The following is a 21,133-nucleotide window of genomic DNA, read 5'->3' on the forward strand; positions in this document are numbered from 1 at the left end:
ACTTGATTTCATATTTGGGAATGACAGGTCTCTTTGCAAACAATCTGCTGGTAAATCTGGGAGACAGTTTTATAAGCTTGTTCATTGTAGCGGACGGCAGCTTCATTGTCAGTGCAGCTTGGCTTGTAGCGATTAAAAAGATTTTTTTGGTCGCTGAAAGGATGGTTTTGGCCCAGTTTGAATTTCAGATGGAGGGACTTTGGGTAATTATACCATGCTTTTGAAAAGATGAGCTACATGACATACTGAAAGGTGGCTTTAATACTGCGAGCGCCACACGTGGCAGGCTGTGCCAAAAAATTAGTCACAGTAAATCAACTTTTAACTTTTTCCTGAGCTAAGATGTATTAGCCACAGTGGCTGTATACTGACACCTGAGTTAATTTCTACAATATTTTTTTTTTAATTAGCACACATCCAAAATCTGTCAATTAGTTACAATAATTATACCTCATGACAGGAGCCGAGACCTGGATGCCGTTTAGCGCGCAGCATCAGTGACCTGCTGGGGGTGGAAAACGCCTCCTTCGGTCTGTGAGGGAGGCAGCATCTCTCCCTGCATGCCTTAATGAATTTAGATTTACCAAGCACTTAGTGATTCCCGAGTGCCATCGATCAAAGGAAAAGCAGTACAGAGAACGGTTATCCCTGAGAGACGCGGCCGTGCTATAGGGAAAGCAGAACGGGACATAAAAGCGTGTAATTGGAAATCTCTCGCAGCATTTATTAACAGCTTTTTTAAAAAAACAGGGGGGGAAAAAGCGCCGGCCGTGACAGAGGCGCGGAGGTGCGAGGGCCCGGCCGAGGGGCGAGGCGGCGCTCCCCTCACCTCAGCGGCGCGGCGGGAAGGGAAGGGCGGGGGTCCCCCGCGCCTGCGCGCTCTGCCCCGCTCCTCGGGGGCGGGGGGGCGGCGGTGCGGCTGCGCGGCTGCAGTGGCAGCAGTGGCAGCAGTGGCAGCAGTGGCAGCGGCTCCCGCAGCGCCGCCGCCTCGCTGGGAGGCGGCTGCGGGCCGGGCCGGCTGAGGGGTGGGACAGGGCGGGCGGGGAGCAGGCTCAGCCGGCGGCGAGAAGCGCAGGATGTCGGCGACGCTGTACCTGCTGTCCACGCTGGGCGGATACGTCCTTACCTCGGCTCTTCTCCTCAAGTGTCCGGGGCTGCTCCACCGGCCCAAGAGGCAGCGTTTCCGCTGCCGGCACATCTCCCACCGCGGCGGTGAGTGAGGGGGCGCGGGGGGGGGCGCTTCCCGCCCTCTCCTCAGGCGGGTGAGGGCCGCGGCCGCCCGCCCCAGCGCCGAGGGGGCCCCGGCGCTGCCCCCCGCTGCGGGGGGCGCCCTGCGGGGCTGCTGTGCGGGGCGCGGCGCTCGCGGCGGGCTGCCGTTAAACCTTTCTCCCGCAACCTAATTTTAGGTGCCACCTGCTGACCAGTGCTTGATTTCAAAGCTGAATTAATCTCCCAACTCAAAACGCGTCAGCTGGAATCAGCCTGCTTTACGTGGGGCGTGATGGGTTCCCTCTCAAACGTATATATTTTAATAGTTTGTTTTAATTCTAACGATTCTGCATTACGGTATTTCTCTTCCTGCTGAGCGAGGTGCTGAGTGTGCCTTGGATCAGGTACTGAAGCTTGATCTGCTTGCCTCCCGAGTGCCCGAGCAGCAGTGCCGGGGGCTCTCCAGGCTCCCCTTGCCCTTCACGGATCCACGCCGCCGTAGAACTGATCCCAAACAGATCCCACCCTGAGAGCCCTGTCCCCTCTGCAGCCTTGTGCTGAGGCCTTGTGGGCAGTCTGGTTTCTTTCTCTCTGAAATAGCTTCAGGATTTTTAAAGTTTCTTCTAGCTTTTCCAAAAAGCATTGGGAGGTAAAAAAAATACACAGGGAGTTGTATTTTCCTGTTCTGGCACTTCTGTGCTTTTCCCTGCTGCCTCATTCAGTGCGTGAAAATGGTCAGTCGGTTTTCTAGGCAGTATTTTTCCTGTGGTTCTATGGGAGATGTGTTAGATGCTGAGTTTAAACAGTTTTCAATGTCTCACCTAGTGCCAGTTTAGGCACTATTCGATCACAGTTCTAGCCAACGGTCCTTAACTGCTGCCTTGAATTATTAAAATACAAAAGCTAGAGCTGATCTCTTGTAGATTTTATTACTTCCACTTATTTAATTTAGTTTCTACAACCGATTAACCTTCTTTATAACTATACTCTTAAGTACAGCACAAAACACACCTTTTGGTTTGGAACGCATATGTTGGCTGTTTCCTGGTAGGTATGTATTTTCATTCAGTGAACAAAGGTTCTTTGGTTGCTACCCATTTGTTTGTTAATTTGCAAGCTATTAAAACTTGCGGATGACTTTGTTGGAACTTGGTGTGATCTGCTTAATCTTCTTTTGTTCTCGCTTCTTTGCAGTGACCTTAGTTAAGACATTCAGCCCTAAGCCCAGAACGCAAGTGTTTTGGCCAGTTGCACAGAGTGCCATTAGAACAACAGGAAAGCCTTACTCAATGGGAAGACTATTCATTAGACGTTCAGAGACAAAACCACAGTCTTTGAATTGTTCTGTGTCTGCACACATACAATGTGAAATACACCTACTGGGGAAGTACAGCCCTTAACGTCATGGCAGATTTTTGCTCATCGGGTACTATGAGACCGAAGATGACTTACTTTTTACTCTCTGTAGTGTTTACCTTGTAACTTAAATTCCTATGGGACTTAAGTTCTCATCAGGCTTTAGTCACGCTGTAGCTTTAGACGCAGTGTCAGGTTTCCTATTGCATTACTCCTATTAACTTTGGAGATCAAGGTAACACTTAATTTGTTTGGCTTTTTCCTCTCTGAGATGAAGCCTTGTATGTGAAGTTTTTTAGGACTGTGGGTTTTGATATTGCTTCTTTTTCCATGCAAGAATTTTTTAATCTCAGTTTATAGCTCGTCAGTTGAAGCAGCCCTGAATTATTTCTTCACTTCTGCATAATTTTCAAATTGGTAATTTTTGAGATTAATAAGGTTTTATATTCTGTGTTAAAGAGTCCTCTGTCAATGCCAGCTGCGTGGACTGGATTGCAGGGTCTCTGAGACAGGGTAGCATGATGATTTTTACAGAATCACAGAATAGTTGAGATTGGAAGGGAGGGACTTCTGGAGATCATCTCATCTGACTAGAGCAGGCTGATCAGGACCTTTTCTGGGTAGGTTTTGAATACATCCAAGAACAGAGGCTCCACAACCTCTGTGGGCAGCCTATTCCAGAGTTTGATCACCCTTAGAATAATACAGAGGTTTTTTCTTATGTTTATAAACTGAATTTCCTGTGTTTCAGTTTGTTCCTGTTGCCTCTTGTCCCTCCCCTAGGGCACCACTCAGAAGAGTTTGGGTCAGTCTTCTTTATTCCCTCCCATCTGGTATTTATACACGTTGGTAAGATCCTCCCACGAGCATCTCCTCTCCAGGCTAAACAATTCCAGCATCCTCAGCTTCTCATTGTATGCAAGAATCTGTCATCCTTTAATTTTCACAGCTTTTCTCTGGGCTTGCTCCAGTAGATCCATATGTGTCTTGTACTTTGGAGCCCAGAACTGGACACGATGCTCCAGATGTGGTTGCACCAGTGCTGAGTAGAGGGGAACAGTCATCTCCCTTGACTGGCTGGCAACGTTCTTCCTAACGGGCTTCTTTGCTTACATTGGGGAAGAAAACCCCAGAACAACAGAACTTCTAAGGGTCGCTTCCTTGAGCCAGTGCTTGACATTGAAAGCCTCGCCATGGGACAAGAGGGAGTCAGACTATGCGGTGATGGTGTTTGGATGTGGCCTTTTTGGCTCACCGGGTGCTAAAGTATGCTGGGCAAGGTAATTTCTGCATGGCAGATGCAACAACACAAATGGACATGAAGCTGGACGTGTGTTTAAGTAAATGTCAGAAGTCCTTCAGTCAGCCCAGCCTTTTCATTTTTAAGGAAGGAAAATGATTTAGTACATCAAAACACTTGCTTGTCGTACTTCCCTTTTCTGCGTGTGGTTTGTGAAAGCCATGTTGCTGGTGTAGGACTTCTCTTTCAGTTGATCTCTCAGCTTTTTTCCTCATTTCCCCAAAGCACTGCAAGTTGGGTGTTTGTACTAGCTAGTTTGACTCTCCATCCCTCCTTCCTTCACGTGTGACTTGTTACATCAGTCGCTAGAAGTTTTATTTTTGGAAATTTATGCCCAGGAATGTTAGGATTCTATTTTGTTCACAAAGTGAAGACTGACTTAGGTTGGTTTTTCCCCCACCTGTCTCATGTTCAGGGTGTATGGACTCTATTGTCACAGTTGATAAGTTATCTAAACCCTCCATTTTTATTGCAGTTAATTTGTAACTAGTCATACAGGTCCTGTGCAGGTTTTTCCTATCTGTTAGTCAATCATCAGAAGTACACGATGAGATTCTCATGTTCGCCTCTATCCCTTGGTCAGTTTTACCACTCAGCCTATTCCTAGTTCTGCAATCAAATACCGTAAAATACTGGTGAATGTCTTAATGACAGAAGCTGCTGTGAACTTACCGTATTGATTTATGTTAAACCATGCAGATTTTGTCATGAAGTTTCTAAGTCAGTTAAGTCTTTCATTTTGTAAACTTGTTAATGCAAGCTAACCTGGTAACGACAACTTTAAATTGCTAGTTGCACGTGCATGGAATTGCATTGCTTTCATTAAGTAACTAAACACGGACTTAGATAAGTATGTACTGGTGAGGCTTTGATAATAGGCAAGGCCTTAACTGGAGATTTTGTAATTGTTGTTTGCAAAGTCTGTCATTCATCACTGTCAAAGAGTAGTTAAAATTTGCATAGATATCCTCATCAGTACAGGTATCTTCCTGAAGTTGTTTTGCTGTTCGGTCTAGAACATTGCCTTTTTTCTGAGGGAGGGAGATGGCACGATCTTTACCAGTCCCTAACCAGGCTGATATTCAAAGATTTTTATGTAGAGAATGATGGCTTAAGAGTTGCAGAGTTTACTCGTGCCTGACAGAAAATTTAATTTGCTTGTCCTTTCATTTCTTAACCGGAGTTGATGTGTGTTTCATTTGTGTATGAAACCTCCTTTTGCTAGCAGCATAAACCTTTTTTGACAGATTTGTGCTGTTTCAGGAAGTATTCTTGCACTGAAAAAAGAGGTTGTCACCTCTTTGAGCATCAACTGGGTTATGTGTTTAGGGAATATGAGCTTCAGAGAGTCTTGGGCATGCTTTTTCTTCTTTTCTTCTCCCCCCTCTCCTTGTTATCTTTACTCTTATTACTCCTCCCACTATCTCTGAAGTAGACGTTTTGCATATACTGTTCCTATGCCTGTGGAGCATGTTGTCATAGCCAAATACAGTGCCTTTAAGGAAAAACAGGGCACTCAAACTCGGCTAAAATAAACACTTTGTTTTGTATATTCAAAGTGTTACACAAATCCAAGATAAGTCTATTATTTTTTTTCCTGTTGTTTTGCTGGTAGTTTATTGTTTTACCTTGAGAAAGTCCTGTCCCTTGGGTCTCTCCGGTAGGTTAGTGGCAACAGGGATTTCTGACTCTTAGCTTCATACCCGCTGCTCCAAATATTTCCTAAAAATAAGTACATTTTAAAATCCTTTTTATTTTTCTTATTCATTTCCAATGGGATTGAGGGGAGAAAAATATTTTGTGCACGTTTTAGTTTTTGTTATTTTTGTAGGTGCTGGAGAGAACCTGGAAAACACGATGGCAGCCTTTCACCAGTGAGTACAAATGGAACCACTAATGCCTACATTAGCAGTGTTCTCATAGTCTTTAGTCAGTGAAGCAATCAGGAAAGGTAGGACTTCCGTCAGTTGTTTGGGGTGGAGTGTCCTATTTCTGGAAGTTATCTTTCCTTTGGATGACTTCAGTGGATTACCAAACATCACTCCAATTTAAACAGCAAGGAATTGGGATACCACAGACTAGGATTTGTACACCATAACGCAGTAGACTGGCAACTGGAAATAAAACTCCTGAGGCCTGATTGCTCCTGTGCTAGCTAAGAAAACGTGAAACAATACTGCATCCATGTTTAATGGGGATAACTTCTATTAATTTATCATTACAAGGCTATTTTTTGTAACTAATATCACTGTTTTTTCTAGATGCATTGCTGTTTCTCAAAAGGTATTTTAGGTCATAGCTTATACGAATATGCTAATTAGCATACAAGGCTGGATTTCAGGAAGTCCGAATCTGTTATTATGGCTGTAAGCAATTCTCTTAGGTATTCCAGTTTCATGGTATTCAGTTCCCTATTCTATATAGAAGGTTAATAATTTGTTTCCTGGAATTACTGTAACTGAAATCCTCATGTTAACTAACTTGTAACATACCATCTGTAAAACTATCAAAAATGCTTGTATTACGTTTTTTCCCTTCATACACATACTTCATTCACACGATGTATGAAAGCCTCTTATCTCAGGGGTTTAAAATGGAGTTGGTACTGGAAAGCCTTTTAAGCCACCAGCGTTTAAGTAGTGAATTCTAACAAGGTTCTTAAAGGCAGTTTAAAAAGAAACATATCTAAAACTCTAGTTGGCAGTGAGAAGTGACCAAATTACTTAGGCCTGTCTTTGTTTGCGTTTTTTTGATTTGCTTTGTGCTAAGTAGCCTCATCAGTTTGCACATTTCCTTGCAGGCTGAGGAGTGCCAGCTTTTCCCAACCAAACAGTGCTATTGAAAGTACCACAGTATTTTCTATCTCCATGGAAGCTTAACATAGTTTTGTGGCGTGTTTTTTTTTCCTGCTGGCCTGCCTTTTTTCAAGTCTTCTACCACACTTCCTTTTATCTTTTTTTAACCATTTCTTAATTTTCATTTAGTATCATAGTGGTTTTATATGTATAGGGCTCTTGCAAAGACAGTTATACCATAACCTATTTTTATTTCATTCCCAGAAGTAAGCTGTAGTACTTAGAGTAAGGACTGTGCTAGAAGTCAAATAGCATTTGGTGATAATACAGACATTTGTCTCATGCTATTCTGAACGTTATTTTACAACTATAGTGTAACAGATGTGTTGAAGTCCACTTTTTGAATTCATTACAACTGCCAGTAGCAAAGTTAGGTTATTTGGTTTGAGATTGTGTTGGTTGAATAATAAAGGCATATTATTTGTGCCGAAGGCGGAGTCAGAGCAATTACCTTGCACTAGGCAGTAGAAAGTCTGGCTTCCTCTGTGAAGGGGTAAAGGCTTTGTCCTTTCCATCTGCTCATTCCCATCTCCACCGGTAAGCTAGCAAAAGGAATTGGGTAGAAAATTGGTGATCTGCATGGTGAAAAATTATCTGGATTGGCTCAGATGGCTGGTATGAACTAATCAATTTGTAATCCATTTGATTTTGCATGCAGCCAAATGGGGCATGCCTGCAAGAGCGTTTTTGCAGGTTTGGGCAAGCAGGCGTATTTGACCATTATTGTAGTTGAATCCAAAAGAAGATGCTTGCCTGCAGTATAAGACCTACCCCCTTGTTTTTGCCTTGTTGGTGGTAACCTAAGTGTTGGCAAATAGTTTTACTTATGTTGCTCACACTTTTAACAGTGATTGGAGAATATTAAATACTGTTGCATGATAATGAAGAAATTATTGTAGTAGTGTACAAACAAAAATGTATGGGAGGAGGAGGCCTTGTTGGCAATTCAAGTTCTGTACTAGCTTAACTTACAAATATTCTGGAAAGCAATTATAAGCTTTTCGTATCAAAGACAGTATTTTTTTGGTTTTGCATGTTAAAATGCCTCAGGGTTTTTTTGGCTGTAACCATGTTATACTGTATTTAAATGTTTCTGTGGTGGTTTCTAGATTTTAAAATAACAGTGTTTTAGCTAAAAGAAACATTTGTAGTGTCTTAAAGTATTTAGGGATCTGGCACAAAAGATGTCGTAACAATTTAATTACCATTTTAATTGTCCTTAATACAGCCATATACTTCAGCATCGTCTTGACAGGAAGCTGCTAAGAAAACTCTCCAGTTTCCCATTGTATTTCCTTTTCTTTTATGAACATGCTTGGTTCAGAGAGAAAGCTTTAAACACTGTAGTTAGGACAATAGAAGTACGTGGTCGACTCATAAACTCTGTACGTTGTGGTGCGTTAGGCCTTGCCTAATGGAATTTATTTCCAAGGTAAGAGTTTTCTTATGTATTTCCTGGCATGTCCTTTTACTTGAAAACACTTGTAGTTAGACAGAAGCAAAGAACTGTATCATCTTAATTGGCAAACGTGAGCCTCCTTCACAACTTGAGTTCTGAAGCAGTTGGATCTGAATCCAGCGACGTTCTTCTGAATCTGGAGAGCAGTGTATATATGATGCGTTATCACCGAGCTGTAGAACAAACTGATTTGCAGCTGAAAAAACTCAGCACTTTAAGGAAGCTTATTTAGCAGCAAGCTGCTAGTAAGAGCCTGGCAAATTCTCAAATTTGTTAACAAGGAAAGTTGTTGTTCTCCTTTTTCCATGCAGCATCAGTCCTGAATTTCTTAAGCAGTAATATTTTTAATAAATTTTGCCGGTTAAATGATAATACATGGTACGAGATGGAGACTGTCTTCTGCAACTTTGGCAGATCTCCTGCAGCATATTTGGAGATGCTTTTCCTCGGGAAGAAAAATTACACAGAGCAGGTTGTGTGTCTTCTATGTATAATAGGATTTTGTTCCTCTCCTAATTCTTAATTAGTGGCACTGGAAAACAGTTAACAAACTGGTTTTAATATGATAGCCTACCTGTTTATCAGTATCTATCTGGACCAGAAATTGCGCTAGACGCTTAATGGGAGTATGTTCTAATTTTTGTTTTGTTACTGCATTTGTAAATGTTTATGGCACATCTGTATTTCATCAGTCAATAAAGCCCTTTTCTTAAGGAAAAGGCTGTTACTGAAGTCGTAGGGCTTTGGGTCTGTGACAGGTTTGTTCATAGGTGGATAAAAAGAACAGTCCAGTATTTTGAAGGAAATGTTCAGCCTTCAGGCTAGGACTTTAGCTGTCTGCTGAAATTATACCTTCTCAGTGTCTTCTCTAATGAAATGAGCAATTCACTTAGCTTAGTTTTTTCTGTTCTGGTGTGACATTTCTTGTACTTATTTTTAATCAGTGCTGTTACTACTTTCTGCTTTCTTTACTGCTCCTTGTATGAGCTAAGATTCTGCAGAGTGGATTTGGGATTGGATTAGAACTTCTAAGGCAGCGGATTGGAACAGGAGTAGCTATTTTGCTTTGAAAAATGTGACTGGGTGTTTTAGTGTTTTGTTTTTTTTTAAATTTTAAATTAAATCTTTTTAATTGAAATAATAATTTTTTTTGAAAATGTAGTTTTGCTATCCAAAAGCCTGAAAGCCCCATTGCTAATTTCCTGATCCATCCATTCCTGATTAACTTAAGTAAAAAAGGCTTTCACGTCATTGGTTGTTTATGTTTACCATGAAATTGCTGACCTTTTTTTTTTTTTTTTTTTAAAAAAGAGCTTGCTTCTTCCAGTGGTAAACATGCTGATACTAATGAACATCACACTCAAAATTCTGAAACAATACTTTAGAAGGAGGTTTCTCAATCCTGAGTGGTAGGCTGCAATTGACAGGTGTGCTAACTGATTTCTATGGGAGACGGAGCCAAAGCTCCCAAGTTCAAATCCCATCTCTGATTCATGATACGTTGTTTATTCTTGCATCAGCTTTCCCGCTGCAGCAGTTACTTGCTTCTTGCTTTGCAGTGAGATTGTGAGGATTCATTGCATCATTAAGCGTCTAAAGTACTTCCAGTGAGATTAGTTTAATTTAGTGACATGTACGTGATAGGTTTGGGCCTGTACAAAATACATGTGTGGTTCAAGGCAGACTTCTTTTCTTCCAGCGCGGTTAATATAGGAACAGACATGTTGGAGCTAGATTGTCACCTGACAAAAGATGAGCAAGTGGTTGTGTCCCATGATGAGAACCTGAAGAGATCAACAGGAGTTGATGTCAACATATCTGACCTCAAATACTCTGTAAGTTGAAGAAGAAAAATGTTGCTGCTAGGTGATGCTTAAAAACTCATTTGTGGGGCAGTCAGGCAGGTTGTGTGTGTGTGTGTGTATGTCTAGTATCCAAAATCTAGGGAGGAATTCATCTTGTCTTACTTAAAAAAAAAAAAGGGGGGGGGGGGGGGGGCAGCTAAATGGGCTGTCTGTGATTTCCAGAGGGTCGTTAACTCCCTCCAACAGCAGGTTGGATGAATAGCTTTATGGAGGTGGGCCTGTTTTGCCATACTGATGGCAAAGGAAGCTTAGTCAACGAGCTCCTTCTCATATGACCAGCTCTTTAATGGGAAAACTGGTAGACGAATCGCCCCTGCAGTGGCAGTTCTAAAAGCCTGGCTTACAGAAGTGTCTTTCCATCTGATACTTCAGTGGAATTCTCAGAATTTTCAGACAGGCATCTGGAAATGTTTTGCCTTATTCAGCTACAGGTAACACAAGTCTAAGAATGCCAAATAGTTCAAGTAAAAATGAATGCGGTGCTTCTAAATCACTTTTTGGACAAGAAGAATTTTTAAAAAAAGTAGGATTTTTGTCTTTAAAGACAAAACTTACATGGCTTATTACAATTTTTTATATTTTTCAAGAAAAGTCGTGATTACATCGCTGCACTTGAATTAGTGTTCCATTTCCCTTTATTTTTAAGGAACTTCCACCATATCTCTGCAAGTTGGATGTCACATTTCAGAAAGGTAAGTTTTTGTCTCTTGCTGTTTCCATTAGTTGCTGTTACAGTAACAGTAACTAGTGTTCCATTATTGTAGTGCAGCAATTTCTTATTTTGGCAAAGGGAGTAGAAAAGTGGATTTGCTTCTGTCAGTATCTTGATAAGAGAAATTTTAAAAGGAAAATAGAACCCTAGCTTCAGAAACCAAAAGACTTTTTTTTTTTTAAAATGCCAGCTGTCAGTGACTAAGTTTAAGATGTAACATATCTCTTGCAAGTAAACATGTCAGTTATTTGCTTGTCTACTTTTGTAACTGCTTTTCAGTTCCCTTGTGAGTTCTTCAGAGGGTGCTGATTGAAAATACGTTGTTATGAAAAATGAAGAGAAGGCAGAAGAGAGTTTATTCACAGCTCATGCCATTGTGCGAGTGTGCTCTGGGCTTGAAGCACTGCGAGATGTCAGATAATACAGATGTTTTCAGAAGGGTGAATGAAAATAGTAGTGGTTACTGTAGGCGTGACTTAAAGTTCAGTACAAATATTGCTGCGAGAGGAAAACCTAGAAAAAGACTAACTTGTTTTCTTGTGAAAACTGTGATTCCTGGGACTGCAATTTGAATAAAGCATACAGGCTAAAACTGAGAGCACTTCCATCTAGTAGAGGCTAATGGAGATGATACCAGACATATTTGCTTGAGAGGCTTTGTGACTATTTTATGTGGCTTGTCCACACATCAGTTGCCCAGGAAGCAAATTTTGTGTTAAAATTTTCTGTTCAAAATGGCAAAACACTTAAAATGCACAAAGATAAGTTTAATGACATGTTATTTTCACACTTACTTTCTTTTGTTTATGTATAGTAATAAGAAGAAATGGTGAGAGCCTGTAGTTAATTCCTTAGAGCCACAAGCAGTTTCAGGCATTAAAATGTGGGACTCTTGCCTTCTGTTCCCTTTACTTATCACGCTTCTCCAGTAAATTTTCCTAGAAGGAAAAGTTTTTCTCATTTGGTCTCATTTCATATTAATCTCATTGCATTTGGTACATGGTAACTGAGCCCATGTTTGCTATTTCAGGATTTTAAGGATGCCTGCACTCCTACTGTTGCTAAATAATGACTGAATTTCATTAAGTTTAATGTGCAATATGCTCAGGGAATTTTCATTATAGAAATGAGCTTGTCATAATTAATTAAAACTGAGTGAAGTAAATTTTTTTTGTTTAAAAATATGCTAATTCTAGCAACTATATAGGTTGTTTTTTTAATTTTAAGATAACAAGTAATCTGACACCTCAGCTTTTATCTATGATATATTAAAAATGGCCACAGCAGTGACAACTTTCTTGTTTCCCCAGAATGTCACTGTGAGGGAAAAGATAACCGTATTCCACTCCTGAAAGAGGTGTTTGAGGCATTTCCACAAACTCCTGTCAACATTGACATCAAAATGAACAACAATGTGTTGATCAAAAAGGTATGTGAAAATCTATGCTGAACTGGGGCTGAATGTCATGTAGTGATGTTGAAATTCCAGAAGAAAAGTTTCTTGGAGTTGATAGGAGTCTGTAATACAAAAATCTGTGTTCTTGGACTGCTTCATCCTTCACATGTTAGATCTTGCTCCGTGTATGAGGTAACACAGAAGACAGAGAAGTGATCTTGTGCCAGATACTCAGCAGACAGCTCTTTATTGACCTGTATCTTGGCATGAAACTGATGCTACACTGCTAGAGACATGTTTGTTTTGTACTTCATGTGAAGGGTCTTCTGATGGACTGTTGCCCACCAAAGCAGCATAAAAACATGATGTCAGTGTGAAGGTAAGCGTTCATCACAGTAAAGGAAGTCTGCTTTACATCAGATACTGTTTTGCCATCTAGTTTTCTTAAATTAGGGTTTTTTTGAGGTATAACGGTCTTTCCTTCTATCTGTTCACCTGAACACCCATTTCTTTCCAGTCAAAACAGCAGTCGTCTTAAGGTGGGAGAGCGTATCTTTTCTGTAACAACTTCTGTAGTTGAAAAGTAGCAAGTAGACTTTCAGTTAAATAGTGCTGCGTATAATTTTCAGTGAATGCATGTTGGGGTTCTGCTTTGTTGCTTTGCAGGTTTCAGAGCTGGTGAGTCAGTATAAGCGAGAGCATTTGACGGTATGGGGGAACGTCAATTACGAGGTTGTATCAAAGTGTCTTAAGGAGGTAAGAACGGGTCCAGCTTCGTGGTTCTTGCCTGCTTGTTACTGTGTGGTGACAAAACGTACAGAAAAGCACCCTGTGAATCAAGATGTAGCCAGCTATGCCAGACTTCTAGATGTGATGAGAAATTTTGTTCTTAGATTGTATTCTGCTGTACATTGTTACAGTAAGTCAAGGACAGTTAACACTCATAAACTCTGCAATAAAATACTTGAGGAATTAAGCTTAATCCTGTTTTTTTCTTGTTTTGTAAAATATAGAGTGTTATGATTTTATGCCAGGAATCCATTTTGCACATCATTCGTCAGGTACAAAAGCAATTTTTCTAAGGATTGCTTATTGTCTGTTTCTTTTTATGAAAATGGATGTGACCACTGTTTGACACATGGTTACATTGGTATAAAGCTGTTTTACAGCTATAGATTCTATTGCTTTTTGTGCTGAGGAATTGTACGATTTAGAATTACATTAAAATTGTGCTTAGTCCAAGGGGTTTATGTACCTGAGTGAAATTGGTCTGACTGAGAGTACAGATACTGTTCTGATGTATCTGTGCAGCACAACACACCATTGCCTACCAGAACAGCAGTTACATTTGTTAATTTTCGTAGTGTCAATGCCCAAGTATTTTGGTTCATAAACCAGCATCTTTAAAAATGTGTTGTGAAGCGAGCTAATGTGGTATGAAACAGTTACAAGTCCTGTGCTAAAGCACATCTTGTTCTCAGTGGTAGTACTAGTCTAAGAGAAAATGCTGTGTAGTGTTGTGCAGTATGGAAAGATGATGAAGGCAGGTAACAAAAGCGGTACTGCAACAGGTAGAACTTCACCTTTTCATGTCCCCAGTGCCCCTTCAAATTGCTTAAAACTTTTGCTTGGATTACAAGTTACCAGAAGGAGTGATTTAAGTTCAGTGGTAGGCATACTGTAAACAGTTGGCAGCTTAATCTATAGGTACAAGTGCTAAACTTCAGACATGCATTGAAGAGTAAATTTAATTGCAACAGACTCAACAATCTACCAAGAAAATTTAGAATCTTTCTTTCCTGGTTTCTGCAGAATGCTGACATTCCCATCATCTTCTGTTTGCAACGTGTCCTCCTGCTTCTTGGCCTGTTCTACACTGGTCTGCTGCCATTCATTCCTTTCAAGGAAGAATTCTTAGAAATTCCCATGCCTTCAATCATCCTCAAGTGAGTTAAGAGTCCGTCGGTGGGTGCTGTGGTGAAATGATGGTAAAACAAGTGAACATAATGCCAGCTTGAGCATTGATTCGGTCTGTATCCTTGGGCTGAGGATAGTGGGGTTTGTGTGTCCCTAAGAGAAAGTCATGCAAATCTTCTGCCTCTCTGTGTTTAACCTGTCTGTAGTCAGCTCCGAGTTAGTCAGTAGTTAGTGTGGGCTTCCTGCGTGTACCAACGTTGCCCGTTTACAGCATCTCCTGTAAATACCACCTTCATGCAGCTGCCTTTACAAGGCAGCTTGTACTTACGCCATCTACATATTAATGTGTAGCAGTTCTGAACAAATAGCTAATTCTTGCACTTTTCTTCCTCTTTCTTGAGAACAAATTAGTTGATTAAGGCCAAGAGGCAAGTCAGTAATAAGGTAGATAGGAGATTTCACGTGCTCTTTGTTTCTCTGCTGCCTCTCTTAAATGTAGCGCATTTTGCTTGTGTAACCCAGTTTGAAATCATTGTCATAGTGGAAATTACTGATCTAATTTGAGAAACCGTAAGATTAATTCTTCCTGTTCTTTTTGCAGGAACATTTCATGGTTTTAGTCTGTGCTTTAGCAATTTTTGTTTCTTCTTCCTCAACAGGCTGAAAGAACCACAGAAGATGACAAGAAGCCAGAAATTTATTATCTGGCTAGCTGACACGTAAGATTTTAATCCAATTAAATTTTTATTTATATTTTGCCTATATATTAACAGTTGGCTCAAGCAACTACCTATTGCTATAGCTACTTGTTATATAGTATTTTTTCAGTTTCTTCTAGCTTTTTTGTCACTGCAGCATAAATTATAATCAAATCTTACACAGGTGTTCCTATATACTTTTATTTTTCATCCACTGAAGCATGCTGAGGTGCAGTAACAGTGGGCATTATTCCAATTTAGTCTGTTTAGTTTCTGTCACTAAGTGTGTTCAGCTAATGAGCGTGCAGGTAGATTCAGAATGCAGCTTTTGTGTTTCGTGGGATTGTGACTTTCATAATTTTGTCAGAGGAGATACTGCTTAGCTTACATGAAACACTTTGCATTTTGAGAGTATCTGTGCTTCAGAGGAGACTTAGTCATATGCTTTCAGAGGTTGACTGTGATTGCAGTGTCTTCTGGCTCTTGCTTCTATCTCTGACATCTGCTAGTTTGATTTCTTGACTGGCCGGTAGGGTTTTCATGTCGTTTGGTGGATAAAATCTTTTCTGACAGTGAAGGGATGGATTCATTGGATGTGGTACAGGGTACCTGTACGAAGGAGGAATCTGCTGGATTTGATCTTCAGAAGAGCTGACACAAATAACTGTAGCTAATGCAAATTCCTAGGTATCTGTGTTAACCAGTCTTGCATTGTTTGAACTAAGAGTTTTCTATTATTAGGTTTCTAATCACTTTCTTGTGTAAAACTTTGAATCTAAATGCTGTTTGGAAAATTTATTACAGAACATCAACAGGCATTGAAAACTTCATATATACTTGAAGTTCTTAAATAACATCTTTCTCCTTTCTGCAGATTGCTAATGCGGAAAGCACTTTTTGACCACCTCACTGCTCGGGGCATTCAGGTACAGTGTGGCAAAGCTAAAGGAAATGTGCTTTTAACCCACTGATAGCTTGAGCCAGCCGGATAAGGCCTTAAGTTGGGTTTGTGTTTTGTTGCTTTTTGATTTCTGAGCAATAGTTTATGTTGTTACATTGGCAGTTCTGTAGTTGCAAAGGAAGAATTGTATGCTCGGAAAAAGACTCTGTAATTTAAATCCCTTTAAGATTTCCACACATTCCACACTTCAGCCTACAAAATCTGCTGAACTGCTTACCTGTGTTGGGCTTTTCACAAAATAACATTTTGACTTTTAGAAATATCTGAAGTCTCAGGTGACAAAACAGAGTTGGAATCACGCCTAGAAAATGCCCTGGTTTGGAGGGCAAGGGAGAAGAAGTTGGGTGTCTCTGTGTACATGTCTTTGGCATCCCAGTGTAATCATTCATAATTTAAAATATTTGTGGCATCATCTCTCTCACATGAAACAATTTGGGTTAAAAGTTGCCTTTTTTTTCCCCCAAATTTATTTCCTGTAACAATTTGTCTTTCTATCCCACCTTATAGGTGTATATTTGGGTACTGAATGAAGAACAAGAATACAAGCGGGCATTTGATTTGGGAGCAACTGGAGTGATGACAGACTATCCAACAAAACTTAAGGAGTTTTTACACAATTACCCAGCATAAAGGAAGAAACCGAAGGAAGCTCTTGCAGAATAGATTGTGAGCCAAGGATTTTCCTCATAAAAAAATTTGAGCAGCATAGACAGATCACTTTGTTTGAAAGATGTAATTGGATGATCTATTACCTTGTTGTCAAGTTGCTACCTAATGTAAAGGTTGTCTATTTATTTTAAAATTTTAATTACATAGTTTACATTTGTAAATAGCTCATTTAGCAACAGCGCACTTCACAAATGGCGATGACTAGGAGAGGAAGTTGCTGGGTAGGATACCTGTAGATAGTAAGTGTTATTTTACCCATCACAAGTGTTCCTAAGCAGATGTCAAGACATGTCAGTTATTCCAGTTATAGTCTAGTGGGCAGAAACTAAAGAATTTCTGAAAGCATACCCTGTGTGTATGCATTTCTTGTGTTGCTTTTAGTTTTCAGATAACTTGTAGGGAAAAAAAGAAAATCAATGCACAGGAGAACTAGAAAGCAGAATCCGTGGCTAGGCAGATAGTTTAGCCTGTGAAGTGTAGTTGGTAAAGGCAGTCACTTTTTTACCAGAATTAACTTACTTGGTCAGTATAGATTTACTCCATTATTCTTACTGATAAGAATGTTGAGCTTGAGTTGCAACTGGTTTTAGACCCCTCTCTGACGTGGTGGTGGTAGTGTGACTTACTGGTTGAGGTCTAAAAACAGTACTTAAGCCAGGTTCTGGGTTTGGCACCAAGTTCCACTTCCAGGGTCTAGGTTTGCCCCTGGTTCTGACCTGCCTGTCAGGCTACTGTGGCATGGCAGTAGCTAGCTTTCCAAAAAGGAAGATTGCACTTATTATAGATTACACTTACTTTGAAATAGTCTTTTCACAAAGGAAGCCAATGTTCTAGAAGTCTTTTGCACATTTGTAGTTCTAACATCTGTTGGCTTGATGAGTGGGAAGTTGTTTTTAGGGTGAGGGACCAGAGAAGACTTAAGTTTGGTCAGGAGTTTCAGGAACAAATTAGAATGTTCCTATTAAATGAATTCACCCAAAGCAGATGTATATGCATACTTAGAAAAGGAGCAAGTGTCAGTCTAGAATGTGTGTAAAGTTTAGTCTTTTCTCTCCACAAAAGTACATTTGATATTCATTAATTTTATGTGCATGGACATGAAAGTTGCTTTACTGGCAAAAGCCAGGAAACCCCAGGTGTGATGGACTGGGGTTAGGTAGGAAGGTATTTCTGGAAGTTTACATGCTGTTCTGTCATTGTGAACCAATGTACATGTGTCAAACAGATTTGAGCCTGCAATGCTTGTGTGTTTTGGTGTGGTCATGTTAGTGGTGGGAGTTTTCAGAAGGAGTTTTATTAATGTAGCTTAATTATGGAAAATGACATGTATAAAGCTCAGTCATTTAATCATCAGATACTGCTGGAACAAGACTGTTTAGTGATAGTATCTACTTCTTTAAGGAACTTCATGTGAAGGTGATGGATTTTAATATAGTAGCCAGATGCAAGAGTATATTTACTGGAAGGTATACTCATGGCTATAAAAACTTTTAAGTAAGTCATCCTTTTCCCTTGCTAGCTCAGATGTGGAAGGGCTCTTGTCCACTGGCTGCTGTGCCATACTTGTAATCATGGAGCATCTTTGCTATTTTGTTATGTCTGTCAATAGGTGGTCTGTTAGAATGTCAAGTCCATCTGGATGGATAATGTTTGGTTTTGCATTACAATTCTTTTTGGAGGAGTATTTCCACATGGGTGAAGTGGAAGAAACTACTGATTTAAGTGAATGTGTGATCGTAGCAAATGAGTCAGTGGTGGTGTTCTGAATGTCTGCCTGGTTAAGATGGCCGTAGACTTAATTTCCTCTTAATTTAATCAGGTTTCTTACTCATTGAACAGAAGGAGGAAAATGTTTAACTTCAAAAAGGATGAAATATTTTATTATGTACTAAGCTTTTTTTTCCTTTTCAGACCAGTTGTGTCTGGTCAGATAACTGCTAATAGTCAGTCTAGTCAGAGTTCTGCCTGCTTTTCAGTAGTTGCAGAGTAGTTACAGAATAAGCTCCATATGCAGCTCAGTGTGTAGCTCCAGATAGTTTTTATACAGCGTGGTTTCTTCAACTCAATTTTATTGCTATTGAATTTCCAACACGCACACCTACATTAAGATGTGAATGTAATTCTAGCTTGAGAGACTATTACTACCAAATAGCACTTACATATTGTTATTATTTTTTTTAGGCTAGGAAAAGCTAAGTTTTAAAATTTCTGGACTTAATCTCTCAAGGGACAGGTGATGACTTAGTGTCTCTCTCAAGTTTCCTTCACCACTGCATAAACTGGTTTGCTTTATTCTATATTAAATGACAAAAAAGTTATTGCAATGAAAAACTTATTTTTTTAAATGTCATTTTAGTCTTTTTCCCCTTTCTCTCTAGCAGTGGTGTTGGAAGCTTCTGCCTTCAAAGATGCTCAACATGTTTTTCAGCCTCTAGCCTTCCTACATCTGATGCAGCTTTTGACTGTGTTGTTTATACATGACCTCTCTTTGATAAGTCTGCTACTTAATATCTGAAATTTGCATGAGTCAAGTTACATGGGAGGGAAGGGGTTCAGTGCCAGAAAAGCTGCTGAATGTATTCAGACACCCATTTGGGCTTTAGGGAGTGGAAGTCTTGAGACAGACAATGTTGTGTGGATGAAGCCAGGAATCGAAGCACCAATGCACAGGGCTTAGGCCATGATAACTGTTTGTAACAAAATAACATGGAATTGAGGTAACTGTAGAGTATTTGTTCTTACCAATCATTGTTGTGTATATTCCAGAAATTGCTGTGTGATTTTTAAACCACTTGTACAGAAAAGCATTTGTTGAGAACTTGCACAGCTGTCCAGGAGGATGTTCAGTTAATCTCTCTCTCCAAGGAGAGATTATTTTCAGGTACTTTTAACTCTAAATATTGTTTAACACTTACTGTGTTCTCAACCCTATTGCAAAATATTTTATGTATGAAGGATGATGCATGTATTTCATGCACTTTTAATTTGCAGAATAGTCTTGTGGACCTCTCTAGCTCCAAATCTATGAAGTGACTTTTCTTTCCTTGTAAAGAAAGATTGATGCTTTTGAAATGTGACACATTAAAACATCTTACTTACAGCAAGTTTCTGTATGGTGTTGTGTTGTCCTGTGTTGGGTGACAGTTTGCTGTAAATACAGGCCTTTCTTTTTCAGATGGTAAGTGGGTGAACATTTCCCTTCGCCCTAGAGGGTAAATTTCCAGCTTCCTACCAGATTTCCATTAAATTATATTAAATACTAGGTTTTAAGGTCAAGTGTAATTTTTAAAGCCTTGAGGCTTCATGTTAGGTAAAAGAGGTGAAGTGGGGGTTTTGTACGTGACAGTATTTAGTAACTTAAAGGATTTTGGCAGGCTGGTGAGAGAATTCCCCAGATTGCTCTGGGCAGTATTTTATTTCTTAATACATGTTCTAAATGGCTAGTAAACCAGAACAGGGAATTGGGAAGCATTAATGAATGTTCACGTCTCTTTTAACATGGAAGGTATTTGTCCACGATCACTTCAGGTTGTGTAACCTGTCACAAATCTGCAGTACAGAGGCTTGGTGCTCAAACAGAATATTCAGATCTTGGTTCCTCCGAAGCAAGAAGGATGCAAGGTGCAGCGATTCTCATTTATTTTCAGGGCATACTTTCTACATTGCTGAGCGAGATCCTTGGTGTTGGTAGAAATCTCAGAGACTCTTTGTCCCTGCGATGTCCTGCGTGCGTGGAGAACGGCTCGTTTTCCTGGCTGCGTGGAATGCGAGGAACAGGCTGAGGGCAGAATAACAGAAGCCACAAAACCTTCCCCAACCCAGACGGGTGGGTTCCTGCCTGTCCTGCTCCCGCTCGCCACTGGGGGGCGCCACAGCCCTGCTGGTGGCTCGGTCCTCCAGCCAGCTCTGCCCAGTGGTGGCAGCGGGTGGGGGACTTGCAGGAGCTGATGCTCATTCCCTCAAAGGTTCTGGGGCTGATTGAGCTGGACAGTGGGTTTACGGTGGTCTGGTTGCTCATTGTAAGCTGCGGAGTGTTGCTGTGGGAAGTAAGAGGGGTGATCAGCGCACAGTAGATTGTGAGGGTTTCACAGCATCACAGATCTCTCGGTGATTTTGGGGGATGTGATGAAGCACTGGGAGCACCTGCTGTTTTGTTGTTGGACCAAAAATGTTGCAAGTGGGGGGAAAAAACCTACTGCTGTTAATAGATGAAAGCACTTTTGTTTGATCTGAAGTACTTGAAGATGTTGTTTCCTGATGTCTGAAAAAAGTTCAAAGTATCCCCACTTTACAAACAAAGAAGAAAGGCAGTATTAGGCAAGGAGTCATGATTACAAGGCCAGTAACACCAGCTACACATAAAATTTGGCAGTGCTGAGAAACAGGCTTTTATTAGATTTTAAGTAACAATTCTAATGCAGCACTAAAAATGTTGAGGCAATATTCCATGAGTGATGTGATACTTTCCCCCCCTCTCAATATTGCCGTGGCAAAAGTTAGCCCCAGTCAGTGATGTTTTCTATCAGTTAGGCTTTTCTAGTCTAAATGATAATAAAAGTTGAAACTGATGTCAGCCACTGAGCAGGGAAACACTAGCTGTGCTGTTCAGGCTCCAAAAAATGGATGTCTGCAAACAGAGAAATTAAAAATCCTCATTAGCTGTTCACTGGAAAGCTAAGTTGTCAGTTTAGATCCCATATTCAGATTTTTTTTTTAATGAATAAATTACCCAAAAG

At 40.3% G+C, this 21,133-nt stretch overlaps 1 protein-coding gene across 1 annotated transcript; it reads left to right on the top strand.

The window, feature by feature from the left end:
- The first annotated feature begins 967 nt into the window (after positions 1 to 967).
- On the top strand, positions 968 to 19,495 carry GDPD1 (glycerophosphodiester phosphodiesterase domain containing 1). The gene is made up of 10 exons (XM_040618161.1): positions 968 to 1,212; positions 5,697 to 5,739; positions 9,879 to 10,014; positions 10,691 to 10,736; positions 12,067 to 12,185; positions 12,819 to 12,908; positions 13,965 to 14,098; positions 14,729 to 14,788; positions 15,642 to 15,693; positions 16,236 to 19,495. Exons 1-10 carry the CDS (start codon positions 1,077 to 1,079, stop codon positions 16,356 to 16,358), a joined length of 939 nt encoding a protein of 312 aa, XP_040474095.1. The 5' UTR covers positions 968 to 1,076; the 3' UTR covers positions 16,359 to 19,495.
- Positions 19,496 to 21,133: the final 1,638 nt, after the last annotated feature.

This window comes from Falco naumanni, chromosome 1 (genome assembly GCF_017639655.2).
Source record: "Falco naumanni isolate bFalNau1 chromosome 1, bFalNau1.pat, whole genome shotgun sequence".
Lineage (NCBI taxonomy): Eukaryota > Metazoa > Chordata > Aves > Falconiformes > Falconidae > Falco > Falco naumanni.